This window comes from Toxorhynchites rutilus, chromosome 3 (assembly GCF_029784135.1).
Source record: "Toxorhynchites rutilus septentrionalis strain SRP chromosome 3, ASM2978413v1, whole genome shotgun sequence".
Classification (NCBI taxonomy): domain Eukaryota; kingdom Metazoa; phylum Arthropoda; class Insecta; order Diptera; family Culicidae; genus Toxorhynchites; species Toxorhynchites rutilus.
The window spans coordinates 133,783,648-133,800,673 of record NC_073746.1 but is presented as its reverse complement, the minus strand read 5'-3'; the positions used below and the strand labels follow the sequence as shown (position 1 = coordinate 133,800,673).

Genomic DNA, 17,026 nt, shown 5'->3' with positions numbered 1-17,026 from the left:
AATTGAGACGACTTTTGGACTTGTAAGACTGGTTTAACTGATTTGTCTAAGGATTATTCGATGGTCATTCAGAGTTCATTTTGTTCTAAGATTTACATTTTCCTCCCAAAATGTTTAAACGTCTTGAAAGGATTTGAAATCGAGTAATTTTAAAAATATTATGCAATTTGTTTTTGGTACAAATGAATCTGAATATTTAATACTTTATTGATATTAGCTGAATATAGGTACTCAGTGATAAGTTTTTTGTCCTTTTTTGAAACGCAAAAGCCCTCAGTTTCGACGTCCACTCCTTTTTTGTACAAATCCGATTTTTGAAAAGGCGTTGGACTGTTTGACTGCATCGATGGGTGATCTCACCAAAAAGTTGCTTTCGAACATCGCGCAAAATGTTAAGGCAGCATGTTTTGGTTAAGGATTGATGATTATAATGTTTCGGAGTATTAACGAATCTCGTGAAAAAACTGATGAACAACATTATCGAAGCCACAATTCTGACATAAGCACGATTGTCATGTCGCAAACTAGGAGAAATATAGAAAAGCAGTTGCTCCCAACATTCCGTCCCACAAGTACAATTTTCACCACGCTACCGACAGATCAAGCGCGAAATTGAAACGTATTCCGACGATTACCAATTACCAGGTAACCAGCCAGACTACCCATTAATGGACCAACAAACGAACGACAATAGCCAGAATTAAGTATGATTAATTTCAAATGGTCACGCCCCTTCAACGATAATTGCTGGCTCTACCTCCATCATCAAATTTTCGCATTAGAGCCGTGTAATAACATGAAAAATGAACCTTAATTGCCCTCCGAAAAAAAAACACGAAAAAGTTCTTCATCCAACCATCTCTGTTCGCTTTCGCCATCGACGGACAAGGAAGGCAGCCCCACAGTCAGTCATCCCAACTCCCCCCTCCCTCACTACGATGGTTTCTTTTTGCCTCCCGCTCTCCGAAGAAAAATGAATCCTTTTTGCCGGAGACTTTACAAACGAGCAAAACCTGATTGGCCATTGTTTACTGGACGACCTTGTCCCTTCGGCAGTCTGCGAGAAAGAGCGGGAAACGACCCACAAATGATAGCAAAAATTGAAATATTATACGGCTGTGATTATGGGACGACAATGAAGAGAACGGCTGCGATACAATTCGCGAAAGCTAACCGCTGCTAGAATAAGCAAGAACGGGATTCAAGAATATATAGTTTTGAAAGATTGATGAACTTCGAAATTGTTTAACGGAACAGCTGCTGAAATACGTCGTGTTCAAATATTTCGATGAAAATAATGATATTTTCCATACGATATGTCCCATCATTTATATAAACATTTCCATTGTTCGTTTTCAAACTGTGAGATAAATTTATATTCCGTTTCTCTTAGTTGAAAAAATAAATCCAACAATGTCAGTCATGAGCAGTGGAACTGTGCAAAAGCTCGATTCGTTTAGCCTTCCAAGTTAACCGAACATATTTTAGTACCATAAGACGGGCAGACTGATTCGATTGCAATTTTCAGATATGACATTATCGCATCACTCAATGGGATAAGATACCAGCAGGGATAGCAGCAACCCTTTGCTGGTATTGCAATTATCGATTTAGAGAAACGTTTATCGCATGCAGTGTAATTGCTTTGGAAACAATTATTACGATGCGAGTGTGAATTGTACAGCCTCTGTTTAATCCACTTGTCATAGATTTCTTATGTATTTGGCAAGTAATTCGAATGGATTACGACTCAAAAAGCCTCAAAGAGGGTATTCTAAGGCTTGTAACCTCCAAAACGGTAACATTCTAAATCCGGAATAAAAGGTACAAAAAGGTACAAAGATGGTTTTGTATAAAAATATAAAAATTTGTATTCTTCGTACTTTCTTCGGATGCCCTCCATCAATGTTTGGACTTTCTGTTGGTCAACCTCAGCGGCCATTCTATTCCACGATCTCTTCATGTTTGCAGCATCCCAAGTCACTTTGGCGCCCTTCTTCACTTTTCACTTGACAATTGCCCAATATTTTTCGATTTGACGGAATTGGGGACAGCTTACCAAATCAGGCAAAAACTTCACCGGACCATTGTGATAAATGGAAGGAATCGTTTCTACAGGCCCTCAATACAAATTTGAGTAAATAAACAAACGAGAGCCTTGTTTTTCTGTTGCAAATCCCTTGCCAAACTTCCTGGCAATTTTATCAGCGAAAACGAACTTAAATTTCCTGAGGACATCTCCTCTGATAGTGGCTTTATATAATATCAGCCCTGGGAGGTGGTCAAAAAAATATTCATGTGCGTTTGGTCATCCATCAGCATGCATCCTTCGTACTTCATCAACACCTTGTTGTACAGTTTTTGAGCGCGTCTTTTGGCCATCAGATTTTGCTTCAGCGTCTTGTTTGGTTGCTTGCAGGCACATCAATTACGATAACCTTGTCGCATATGGATTCTTAGAATGGTTCTTTGGATACTCTGGCAACACATTTTTTTTTTACAAATTACTTTTTTTCAAATGAAAAATCAAAAGTAGCGGATGCTACAAAAGTCTTTTATTTAGAACAAAACTAGACATGTTCGAGCGCCGGAAAACCCAGTTACTTACATACTTTTGAAATTTAACGTCAAATGTAAAGAATACATACACAGATGAACTTATTTTTGTGCGAAGGATACGGAACGTACAAAACTTCATCAGTAGCTTTCAAAAATTTTTTTCACTAAACAATTTGAAAAAAATCCTTTTCTTCATGTAATGGATAGAGATGGTATACAAAAAGTTTCAGGTAAAAAATAACGCAGTTGTGTTTTTCAAACATCCACTATTTTGTCTGTAAGTATTTTGACATGTCCGAAATTCATACCCAGCAAACACCAAAACGTATAACTAGCGTATATACAGCATCATATATTCCACATTTTAGGTGGTGTATGATGCGCATAGCTGCCTTACACATGCAAAAGCGGAGGTGATATCAGCCATTCCATGCCAAACCGATATAGTGGTTCTCAGATTTTGGTCAAAAGTGGTAATTTTGTTTTTCATCGCAAAATATTAGACCCGTTTTTTATTTATTTTTTTTCATCGGGGTGCCCATTTTCATTTTAGGGTGGTTCAAAAAATCAATTTTTTCCCAAAACTGACTTTTTTCAAAAAAATCATAACTTTCGAACCACTTAACCGATTTAGTAGATCGACATATCAAATTGAAGCTAGCCTTTTCTTAAAAAATATTTAATTTGCGAAAAAAAATTAATTTTATTTTAGTAATTATTTTATTGTTTTCAGGGCTTTGGACTAGAGGACGCTATATTTTTTTATATTTTTTCTTGAAGGCTGACAATTTTTTACATAACATATCTCGATAACGATATATGCTATTTTTTCAATTATCACTTTTGACGAAAATCTGAGAACCACTATATCGGTTTGGCATGGAATGGCTGATATACATACATGACAATTGCTTGCGAAGTAGTATGGATACGACTAACAGACACATCTAGTACGACTATTGTCATACGTAAATACGATTTACTACAGACAAACATAAAAAACGAAAAGCGGAAAATGTTACACGAACATTATAATTATTTAATATATAATCTATCTATCTGTCTGTTTGTCGGTCTGTCTGTATGTCCGATTCTTATGGACTCGGAAACTGAACCGATCAACATGAACATTGGTATGTAGGGGTTTTTGGGGCCGGGGAAGGTTTTCGTGATAGTTTGAGACCCCTCCACCCTCTCTGAGGGGCGGCTGCCATACAAATTAAACACAAATTTCTACATTACTCGGAAATTAATCAAGCGAATAACACCCAATTAGGCATATTGAGGTTTTAGGATGCAATAAATATTTCTATGGTGGTTAGACTCTCCACCCCCCTCCCTAAGGGGGGGCTGCCATACAAATGAAACATAAATTGCTGCATAACTCGAGAACTAATCAAGCAAATAGAATCAAATAAGGCATTTGGAGGTTTTAGGGCGCAATAAATATTTTTATTTTTTTCTCTAAGGGGGGGCTGCCATACAAATGAAACACAAATTTCTGCATTACTCGAGAATTATTCAAGCAAATGAAACCAAATTAGGCATATGGAGGTTTTAGGGTGCAATAAATGTTTCTATGGTGGTTAGACTCTCCATCCCTCTCTCTAAGGGGTGGCTGCCATACAAACGATACACAAACTTCTGCATAACTCGAGAAATAATCAAGCACAATTTGAGATGTGAGGGTTCTTGAGTATGAGAAATGTTTCCATAATGGTATAGGGGTCCTCCTCTGGAATGGAGAGGGGGTCCCATAAAAATATTGCACATATTTCAACCAAAAATATTTCAACCAAACTTGATGATTGAAAATTTTCGGAAAACTCTGAAGGAAAAAGGGAAAATTCGGAAAATTAAATTCCCATATGTTCTACAATTACATAGTGACAAGTGCTGTTAGTTCATTTGATTTGCGCTAGCGAAATTGATCTTTGTTCGAAACTGGAAATGGATTTTAATGTGATAAAACGCACTCCTATATCTTCTTCTGTCTATACCAAAAAAAGGATCGCCGGATGTGTTGATAAGAGCAGAACTCGAGGAAGGAATTGTCCGATTTAGGGCTGTCTTTATTATATTATATTTTCTGTATAAAACATTTATTCCATGTAACGGATAAACATGTTATTTGCAAGTGGTTGAAAAATCTTGAACGAGAATTATGTCTGAAAATAATCTGATATTATAATGATGAGTCTTGTTAAAAATACTAGGAATTATAGTAAAAGGTAAATTCAACGGGGTCGAATAGAAGATCAATCAATGAACAGTTGTGCGATTGGACCCATGAACTTGCTTGCTGAAAACGTGAATGTTTGAAGGTATTGATAACAAAAAAACATTTTTTGGCGGGACGAAGTTTGCCGGGTCAGCTAGTTCACTATATACAACAAACCTTTATTTTTCATGAAAATAGGAATAATACAATGTGCTCCCTTGGCCGAGTGGTTAGCGTCATAACTAACATGCCGGGTGTTCGGGTTCGATTCCCGTTCTGGTCGGGGGAATTTTTCGTCAAAGAAATTTCCTCCGACTGCCACTGTGATCACGCGTATTCTAGAGCTTGCCACTCAGAATGCATTCAAGGCGTGTTATTTGGCATAGAAATCTCAACTAAGTACTAATAAAAATGAAGCAAGTAATACTACGTTGAGACGGCGAAGTTCCTCTAGGAACGTTAGTGCCATTGAAGAAGAAGAAGAAGAAGAAGGAATAATGCAATTGACTTTCAGTGGAAATGGATATAAATAATTGAAATGAGTGGTGGTGATGATAAAGTAAATTTGTTCGGATGAAGCTCGAACTCCTGTTGTTTGGATGATGAGAAACAGCTATCTCGCGATTGAAACTCGTACATATAATACGATAAAGATGCAATCTTATACGTAGTTCCTGGTTGTCTATTGTTTTTTCGTGGAAATATCTTGAAATTTATATAGAAACATAGATGACCCGGCAAACTTCGTCTCGCCCATAATGGATTATTTGTATAAAATATTTACGTTTCTGGTTTCTATCGCAGAACTTGAACTTGATTGATCTTCTAATTGACAATTTCTTTTTACTATAAATTTCATAGTACTTCAACCTACACACGTCATAATAATATCAAATTATTTTCGTATTTTCAAGTAAGCAAAAGATTTTTTTTACCTTCCATGGGAAATTTATCAAACTCAATTATCTGTCTTAGTTTTTATTTATCACCATCCGAAAACAGTCCATTTTTGACGTAGGATTACGTCTTTCGGGAACATATTGGGGTACAAATTGAAAATCGAAAATCGAGTACATCGTGAAAATTGTCCAATTTCAAACGCTTATTGCTCAGTCATTTCATGATGGATTGATGAGATTTTTGCGTCAATCGATTTCGGCACGCCATAACAATTTTTTATATTGAAGAAAATAATATATGTCATGAAACTAACTATCGAACAATTGAAAAATCTCAACCCCTATCCTAATGGAAATACCCACTTCTGATTGGTGGAAATTGATGACACATGCGGCGGGTCCCTAACAGAGCCTTCAAAACCAAGCTACCTGTGGGAAATCGGCATGGCAAATACATGAAAATAGGGGGAACTTTTATTCCTACCGATAGGTATTCCCTAACAGAGACATCAAAACCAAGCTACATGGGGGAAATCGACATTGCAAATATATGCAAGTCGGGGGCATTTTGGTATTGCAAGTAAGGTGAGTGATACGATTAATTCTAGCAAATAAAGGGTCTGATCACGAACGTCACTTCACGGTGAAAACGGATTGATTGTATGCAATTTGTATGCATATAATTTAAAATTTTAGATTTGGAATTTCAATGTTGGTTGCCTTCTGAAATTTCATGTCAATGACCGTTCGTGTATTGTGAAAAATTTAGCACAAGTGTAAGTGTAAAATTGTATATGGTAGCAGTTGTGTTAAAAATGACTTGATGTATGAAACGATTTGTTTCAATTTCCATAAATAAAAACCAAGGTGAGTTCCCGCTCGGAAATGGGTTGTTATGTTTAAGCTGTTTGTGTTGTTGTGTTCATTTTCATCCAGAGAAAGTTTATACGACGAGAAAAATTGGAATAGTGAAAAAAATATTAGAAAAAGTGATTTCTCATATGCTTTAAATATAGTATTAGGTGTTGTTAGTCCAATTAAAATTCGCATTGGGTTGAAAAAACACTCAGAAAGTAAAAATTATAAAAGAAAATCACCTTTTCCATTTCAAATATGTTTTCTCTATATTAAAGTAACATGTTTTTACTGATGAGAAAAATCGATAACTGTGTTCGGTATTGGTAATTATCTTATATTACGTTGGTAAGTTTTTTTTGTTCATCCATACACATAACACAGGAGGCATCTCGTCTAGGGTCACAGAGGATGGTTTTCATCATATCTCATTCCACTTCGACATCTTTTATCTGATACGCACCATCCAACGACTGTTTAGCATCCTTCTGTCATCATAACTGGGTAAACACTGGTGAAGTGAACAAACAATACCTAACAACCAAACAAAACGGCCCTTTTCAGGGCCATGAAGTCATTATCAAAGAGTTTTACGATATAATTCTTCAAACATATCCAAAATCAATAGATTGCCTAACGGAATCCTACGTCAACTATGCGGTCGTGCCTCGGACACAACCCTCCGGTGACTTTTTAATACAAACATTATTCTAGCATGTACAAATATATGCTAGGCTAGAAACCGACAACTGCGTAGGAATGTCATATGGGACATCAATAGCATCAATAGCTGGATTTTTTTATCCTCGAAAATCTTCCAAAGGAGAATAAAGGAAATTTGGAAAATCGATTTTTTTTCGATGCCAAATGTCTTAATCTGATGTTATCTCGAAAAGAAAAATTTGGCCGGAAATTGATCTTTTGGGACTGAGCCTGAGCCTGAGTGGCCAGAAAATCAAAATTTTGAGTGCTTTGAGGCATCCCTAAATCATGCCCGTTTGAGCTGAAAGTTTGCACAGTTAATTTTTTTTTGGCCAATAAACAAATTGTACATGGTCGGTTTTTGAAATTCGAATATGATTCTTTTTTCCATACATCCATTGCCACCCTCATGGTCCTGTATAAACTTTCATTCTGCCAGGGCTCGTCTATCTGATTCACTCAGGGCACCAGGAAGGCAATTTGACTTACCGGTTAGAGACATCTTAGCTAGTCGCGACCTCAACCTTATGCTTTCTCTTTACCAATTTCTCAAAAAAAATTATATCTCTGTTTGATTCCTTCCCTCCTCATCAAACCAAACTTCCGAATTCCAGGAAAACAAGTTTATTTACACGACAATTTAAAACCGAAATACATGAAAATGTTATTTTTCGATCACTAAATGGACCATGTTTTGATTACATTAAAAGCAGAGATCGAAATTCTCGCTCGGCTGCTAGATAAGTATTCAGTCAATCAATCTAGTTTTCGATAAGTCTTGTAATGCTAGATTTTTCGTCTCTGCCTTTTCGCCGAAAATTCTTTTTCAAAGAGAAAGAGATGTGGGGAAATCTCCCCCTCTGAAGTTCAACGAGAATGCTTTTTCGTCTCTCGTTTAGTACTGAAAATATGGAGCGAAAAATCAGAGCTAACTATACCAACGTTAGCCTATTTAGACAGCGCCCAAGCGACCTGCATTTGACCAGCATCTGAACTGTAAAACTATAAACCCATTTCAGATTCACTTCACGATGAAATACGATGACACCGCATGTTTCCATGCAATGTTTTCAGCTGTACTGAAGAAGTGAAAAACCTTTATCAGCCTCAAGAAGTCACTGAAAACGAAACTATTTTTCGGCAATCATTACTCGCCGAAAAATAAAAATCGGCTTTGCGTTTCTCGCGAGAATCGAAGTGAGCGTATAACATTCTATCGCCTCCTATATTCTGAATTATTTTTTGCTGTGGGTGAAAACGGATGTTTTTCCACTCAAATCGGCGAGGATTTCAATCTCTGAAAAGTATACAAATTTCATTTGGTATGACAGACTTCAGTTGGAACTATTGTATTATAAAAGCATCATTAATTAGGAACCATTTCTTTAAAAACTCGAAACCTCAAAACTATTTGTTTGATCAAAAACCACAATGACTTTATGTAATTTAGCGGGGTACAAAAAAATCTGTAATTAATCTGAAAAAAATACTGGAAATCAAAAAATTATAACTTTTTCTAAAACACTCCCCCTTATATTGTTCCCCATATGTCAACTGATAAATGCTGACGGCGCCAGTGGTTGTGTGGTTAGCGTAACAGCCTCACAATCCGATCGGCCTGGGTTCAATCCCAGCTGGCGTCGTTGGGATTTTCTGAGGCGAAAAATCTCTGGTTACGTCTTCCTTCGGAGGGGAAGTAAAAGAAGTTGGCCCGGCTCATGAGTTGTTGAGTCTGATAGGTAGCAACAGGTGGAGTCGCCTCCCTGTTGTCGGTGATTGGCACTAAAGTGGCGGAAATAGGCCGACGAAAAATAAGCGAAGATAAAAAAAAAAAAACTGATAAATGCTGTTCTAATTCTCATATAGTGGTGCCGTTTCGAAAATTGAATCTCTATTTTGAAGTGAATTTTGGATAGGGTGCTTTTATCGACTGTTTTTTGTGTAACCTATTTAATTTCTAACAACTTAATTGGACCTTCAAAAACTGGTCTTAAGGGGGAACCCCTGTCTGGAAGGTCGGTAAATAACTAGAATTTTCGTGTATTTTTTTCGGACGTTACGAATGAAGTAAAGTGTTCGGTTATTTTGGTGATTGATTAAGGTATATTCGAAGATGTATTTTCCATTTTTTGAGTGCACGAATAATTATTATTACGCTGTTGACACCTGGATGCGTAGATGCCGTCTGAAAATCGGTACCTTGCCGGTGGTATCGAGGTTCTGAAGCAATGGGGTGTCGTAGAACAGACTCCAATGAATATTTTGAAATTTTAGGACAATACCTAAAGCGTTACATAGGAGTTTTTGAAAATTCGAAAAATTAACAAAATGGCAGCCTTTTTTGTTAAGCATGAGTTATTTTTCGTGAAAAACCGCTGTTTGGAAGATCATATAAATCGAAAAAATGAGATATCACAAACGGCTACGTAACGCTTTAGATAATCCATTTTGACATGCAAATTCGTACAGCAATACTACATACCTGTAGGAGACTTCATACTTTTGGGTGTAACTCTCCAACGAAATCAAATATCGAAATCAAAGCAATATTTCTGAGGACAAAAGCTTCCCAAAAATGCAAAAAAACAAAAATTCGATTTTATCGATTTTCAAAAAAAAAAACAAATGATTTTGACGTGACCCCATCCGGATTTTCTAAAACGCTGTACATAAGATGACAGCTACCTAAAATCACAATTTTCATTATCAGATGCCCAATTTTAGTTACGACTGACTTTTTATTAGAGTGTATCCAAAATAATTGACCTTTTTTACAGAAAATCATAACTCAAAATCCAGATGTCTGATTGAAATATGATTCACAGAAAAGTTGTTGGAAAATTGATGAACTGTTTAGGAAAAATAATATTCGAACATTCGAACATTCGAATATTAATAACATTCGAAAAATCCTACTCTAAAATTGAATTTAATATTAAAATTGCCTATAACATGAAGCTTATCCCCTTCGATATTTCTTAAAATATTTTTATGACAAAGTACTTTAAATTTCATAAAGTTCGATAATTCGCGTAAGTATATAACGTTTAACCGATTGGGATTAACCGTTCTTGAGATATAACTAATTTTATATAGTTAAAATCATCACAATCATTAGCAGATGATCAAAATATTGGACTCCCGGCCCCGTCAGGCTAACGCCACATGTGCCTTAATAAAATATATATTTTGGGAAAAAAATCAGCAGATGATCAGCTGAACATTACGATTCAGATTCTTACATCGTATAGAAATTTCACAAATATTCTTTTCGCTATATAAAATTGGTCTCAAGAAAGGTTAGTCCTAGGATAAAACATAAAACAGAGCGGACTCGATTATATACAGGCTCGGACTTCTTTCCACTGTATCCTGTATTTTATGAAAAAAATCCTTCTACGCATATGTTCGAATTTCAAAATTGACAGAGTTATAAAACTTCTATCTTTCTTAATTTTCCTGCAATATCGATACAGACAATTCCTGGTGAAAATTCAAGCAAAATCTTAAAAAAAATTCACCCTATCATACATATTATGGCAACTTAAATTTCAGCTTAATCTTGAAAATTTACATTTTTTCTCATATTTGAAACATAAAAAAAAATCCAAACTGTATATAATCGAGTCCAAAATTGTATGTAATCGAATCATACATAATCGAGTCTGTATACAATCAAGTCCGATCTGTATGTGGGTTTTCACTCAAAATCGCATGTAGATAGCATTTTTTATGTTATTTCTTTACGATTTCGCAAAGTATTGAAATTTCATAGATTTTAAAGATCATATCTTTATTTCTGAAAGTCCGACACAGCACCACTATACGTTAAACTTTGTTGAATTGATAGAGCTTTCTAATAAAAATAGTTGAAAAATACCGAAAGGGGTCATGTTTTGAGTTATAAAAAATGTTAATATTGAATTCAATTTTTGAGTGAGATTTTTGAACGATGTATTTTGAATGTTATTTTTCCTAGATAGTTGTTGGAAAATCACAACTTTTCTGCACATCATATTCAAATCAGACATCTGGATTTCCAGTTATGATTTTTCGCTAAAAAGGTCAATTGTTTTGTATACGTCCTTTTAAAAAATCAGTCGAAAATAAAATTAGTCAGCTGATAATAAAAATTGTTTTAGGAAGCTACCACCATTTGTACAAAGTTTGAAAATCGTTTGAAATCGACAAATGACAAACCATGAGTATTTTTGATTCGAATAAAAGTTTGTATTCTGTTTAGTTTGGATTTCGATACGACTCATAGTTTTTGAGATATAAATTATCAAAGATTTCTCTTACTAAAATTGATACGACCTTTTCAAAAGTTACACTTGAGTCAAAAATTTCCAATTACTGTGGAAAACTCATAATTCCTCCAACTCAAACTGAATGTAAACTCTCGTTCGAATCAAAAATACAAGTTTTTTTAAAATCCGCATTTTTAGGAATTTCACATAGATAAAATGACATTTCAGATTGCCAGTGCACAAAGTTTCCGAAAAATCGGATATGGTAGTGACAGAATCTTAACTAATCTTCCCCCTCCATGTATTTGATCGGGCTCAATCATGTTTCCAATGATTATAGCGATGTTAGTCGATAATTTCGTAACCTATTATCATGACCTAACCGAATGATAATTTAGTTCGGGAGTATAATAAAGGAGAAACATCATAACGATGTTGCTTGCCCAAAATTTCAAATCAAAGTGATTTATTATACTTCCTTTTCGCCCTATTCCACCTACTACCGTTTCCACGTTGGTTTGAGGGAGGAATCCTTCCGTTTGCTGCTGTTTGTGAACAGGATTTCACTCTGAGCTGCTGTCGTGTGCAGAACCTCGAGTTTCCCTTGTTTGTTGTTGAAAGTGCAATATCGTCAAAATGGTGTTCCCTACAGCGAGTATAATGTTACTGCAGTTGCAGATGGCTGCAGTAAAAGTCTTTCTAGTGCTGGCGAGTTGAATACGCGGTCGAGGTGGCTCCACTAGATGAGGCTATTGTGATCTAAAGTCATATGATTCACTTCATTTAGAACGTTTTTAGAACAGCACAACAGCACGGTAGTGGTGCATGAATTGGCCTCGAATTCAGTTACGTTGCGAATCGTTACATTGTTTTTCTTACTTGCTCTTTCAGATTGAGCTTAAGCTTGAGCTTGGGTAGACAAGAACCAGCGAAATTGCTCAAGACATCGAAATGTCGATAACAATATAAAAATTCGAATCTCATAATGGTATTAAAAATTAAAAAAAAGGTTTTAATGTTTTTTAATTTTTTTTTTAAATGAACCAGAGATATTGGTTTCACTATTTGATCTAACTATCAATGAATTCCATCGTCCCCACGCTAACACCCTAGAAAATGGACACCCATTTTCACTTACCTGTAATCGGAGGGCTGAGGAACGTTGTGAATGGTAGCGCTAGGTAAATGATTGCAATTTCCTCCACTGTCAGACCGGTGCTCTGCATGTGAATGGTTAAATAGGGTAACAGCGAAGACGTTGCTAGAGAAGAAAAAGAAGAAGAAAAAAAATATGTATCAAGAACCAGGTAAATAGATGAAGCTACGATGACAGAGCCCTCAGCAGCGTGAATGGCGAAAGTTAAGAAGTGTGATAGATCCTTGCCACACCGATGCCAACCGTGGATGGAAGGCAAAATAAATGAATTTATAATAAGCTTTTTAATGAACTTTTCTCTTACACTCTTGGCTACTCACGCGTTTTTTTTTTGCTCGCTTGCTTACTTGCCTACTTGCCACCAAGCTGATCGGTGGCCCTTGATTGAACGGTCTTAAATAGCCCTAGAAGCACAGAGAGCAATTCGTTCGGTTCCATACTGCTCAAGGATTATTGAGATACTCGAGCGAAAATCAAATACTGTTAGTAATTTTTATACTATTCAAGTGACCACAGAAAAGTTATTCCATAATTTTACACTTATTATTAGTGTTTTCCAAACGCAAAATGCGGTTTTACAATAACTCGTCCCTATTTACGTACCACCACAATAATTATCCATGCCATTCGATGAGTGATGTGTTTTTCAAACCACCACTAAATCAACCGTTCTACTCGATCACGTTTTTTATGAAAATAGGGCACATGAATTACACCTAGCATAACAACAATGAATGGATGTGGTCAAAATGCTGTTCCCCACAAAACAGCATGAAGGATGCTGTTGCCCTAAAATTTATCTGCTCTAAGTGGGGTGGAAAGCGCGACGCTGCACTGTAGGGGATAGGGATAAATTTATTACGACCAAAAAGACAAAAAAAAACAAAATTTGTTGACAATGTTCTTTTTGCGTCATCGTTAAATTTTTCATGTATGCTAGGGGCCAGAATCGAGTATGTGTGAATATTTTATGGTTATTCCAGGCGGAATTGTCACTCAATACGAAGAAATTATTTTTGATGAAATGGTCGCTTTGGTGTGCCATATCCATCTGCGCGTACAATTACATTGTGCCACAATTTACGATTGGGAAATTTATTCGTTGCAGTAGGGGAGGGTGTCTTCGTACCTATGATATCATGTACGATAATCTTTCGAAGGTATGAAAAGATGTACAACATTACTTTTCATGTCGATATATCTCTTGTTTTCATCAAAATAAAACGAATAATTTAAAAAGGAGGGGGTGTAGATTTGTAGAAAATTGATTATGTCACACTGACAGTATAATTTAATATTTCATCCTGGAAAGTACTCAACTATACAGCAGCTGAACGATTTTGGCAAAAAATCCCTTTTTATTTTACAAATCTTCATTAGCTCATGGAAAATATGTGTTGAGATAAATTTGACGTTTCGTTCAGGCGATCCTGCCCAGGAGACTGGAAGCCTCTCAAATAATGAATTTAAAAAAAATTAAGTTTCGATCAATTCTATACAGCTCGATTTTTTTAGTAATGAGCAATGTACAAAGTTCAATAATTTAGCTTGAGATCTTTCCATAAACTTGCATGAATAGTTTCTCTTTCACTACTCCTTGAACCCTGATTCATCTCTATTTTTGTATTTTCTATACCTCAAAGACCAACATTGAACGGAAAAAAATCATAGACTAGTCACAAGCTGAGCGAGTTAGGGGGGTTCAAAAGAAAGTTATGCCATGGCGTACACGAATATAGCCCTTCTGGTTATCTGAAACATAAATAGGTTCAGTAGAACTTGAGATATCTTGTGCCCCAGTTTCGAGAAAAACGCGTTCAATACTGTTATCTAGAATTATGGCCGTACTAGATTAGATACCGTATTCCAAAAATAGCTAGAACTCGATAAATGATGGAATTTTCGAAAAGTTCTTTCTAGAGTAAACTGACCAGACGACTCGCATTTCAACAAAATGTCCCGCGTAAGATTCCGTCCCGCGAAACGTCCCGCATTTGGCAAAAGAAACGAAAATGTCCCGCGATATCAATATATTTCAATATCACAATTCGATCATGTTGATTTTCTTAAATGGATGAACTTAACAAAAACTTTTATTTGGCAGACTGTTCAAGAGCGCTTCTAATGCATCCAAAGATTAATACGTTGAGCTGATTTCATCGCACCGACATTGGGCTTTTCGTTAAGAGAGTGTCAACTGAAAGCGACAGCAACAAAATTGGAAAATGATTTTTATAAAAGTCCCCTATGGATCCGCAGGGACCAACGTGATTCAGACGAAAAGTTCATCTTTGGTCCCCTAGCTCGGTCAGAACCTGAACCATGGCCGATGAAAAGATGTATATCAGCGTGTTATTTTACTTTTTTGTGGCTTTGGTGGTCGTCTGTCTCTCTATTTTGGCCATTCGCCCAAAAGTTTTCTATCGGGCGCAGCTGGGGAATGTTGAGAAGGTTGGTGGTCTTCGCGACAATGTTTATCTCCAGCCGATCCATCCTCCAGTGATCTTTTGGCATAATGGGCTTATCCCAGGTTCGGCATAAAGACCACATCACCATCCCAACTCCGGCAAACACTTCGTACTATATATCTCCCCGTTCACCATATGACACTCGAAAGAAGAGCGGCTTGGACAATCCCTTCACGTCTGTCAGAGAAGGACCTTCTTCGAGAACTTGATGTGAATGATATATTCGACGTCATCGCTTACCTGGGGAACATAAAGTACCCGGTCCCTTGCCATTCGTTGAATTCTAGCATCAAGTACGTCTCGTCTTTCATTATGAGTACGAAAAGAAGTTTTTCACTTCTTTCGCCTGAAAGAAGTTTTTCACCAGCACCTCAAGCTGCTCATTCTGGGTGATTGCCTGCTGCTCAGATACGGCCGGTCTCGTTTGACGCTTCCGCACAAAAACGTCCATTTTAGCCAGATTCTTCTCCACTGTTTGGCCGGTTGCTTCGATCTCCCGGCTTAAGGAGCAAAGAGATGATATTGTTAATACCAGATCGGCTATATCTGGCGGACACAAAGTGCCTCAAGATGTCCAACTCCTTCGCTGTGGGGTGGAGCTTGCAGTATGGAAAAATCATCAAGTTGCTTGACAGTGCTGCTGCTGCGAATCAACATCCTTGAATAATTTTTGAAAAATAATCTGCCAGTTCCCCTGGGAATTGAAAAATACATTGATGCGAAAGAGTTTATTTTAATGTTTTCTATCCATATAACACTGCAACCAAATACATTTGGTTTGGTGATTTTTCAATCAATCACAATTAATAGGAAAGCTTCTGAATATTTTTTTTCCCATCAGAGGAAAATTTTCGTATCTAATATTGGATGCATAACATGAAAAACGTGAAACATCATCGCGAATATCAAGTCAGTTTTCGAGCGATTATTTGCTTTCTACTCATATAATGCTGCGACCAAATACATTTCGTTTTGGATTTTTTCAATCAAGTGCGATCAACGTAAGACCACGTCTTTCGGCAATTTATTAGAGGTGCAATGAATCTTTAGGAGTTCCCGCTCTACGCGCACTGGCAAACAATGTTTACTCAACAATTTCTCAAACGAGAAACGGGTGTTGTGAGAAAGGATTAGCGAACGCGAAAACGACAAACGGGAGAAAGATATGTTTGGAGGTTGAAGGAAATTGGCAGAAAACTTCTTCATTCTATCATTCAAATAATATGATTCATACCACATCGTTGTACCAGAAAGAGTTTCTTGATGCTCAAAGGAGGAATTGAGTCCTGCGAGGAAATTACCCAGCGCAAATTAGAGTCGACTATCGATTGCGGCATTCGTACACAAATAATTTTATAATGCAGGTTCACCAAAGTGATTTTCTTCGGATATATTCACTACATCATGTCATGTATTTCATATTCTTCATTATGAAATCCATATCCATGGCACCTTCTTCTTCTTCTTATATGGCACTAACGTTCCTAGAGGAACTCCGCCGTCTCAACGTAGTATTACTTGCGTCATTTTCATTAGTACTTAGTTGAGATTTCTATGCCAAATAACACGCCTTGAATGCATTCTGAGTGGCAAGCTCTAGAATACGCATGACCACAGTGCAAGTCAGAGGAAATTTCTTTGAAGAAAAATTTCCCCGACCAGAACGGGAATCGAACCCGAACCCCCGGCATGTTAGGTTTGACGCTAACCACTCGGCCACGGGAGCCACATGGCACCTATCGGTATCGAATTATCATCGACACCACGATTTTCGCTAAATGCTCCTTTCAGTTCGGCCTGTAAAAAACTTTTCTGAACTCTTATCTATCAAATTTGGAGCCCTGAAAAGGGCCGTTGATTATATGCTAAGCTAATATAACACGCTCTCCTCGGATACGATGGGCCAGCTGGATGTC

The 17,026-nt window shown here is 36.8% G+C and overlaps 1 protein-coding gene across 4 annotated transcripts in view; it reads right to left on the bottom strand.

Annotated features, from left to right (window-relative positions):
• Positions 1–17,026, bottom strand: part of LOC129777095 (uncharacterized) — a 92,383-nt gene that overhangs the window by 31,229 nt on the left and 44,128 nt on the right. For all 4 annotated transcript variants that reach the window (XM_055783161.1, XM_055783165.1, XM_055783163.1 and 1 more), the window contains exon 3: positions 12,625–12,747. In XM_055783161.1, the coding sequence (XP_055639136.1) occupies positions 12,625–12,747 (123 nt within the window). The remainder of the gene's footprint in view (positions 1–12,624; positions 12,748–17,026) is intronic.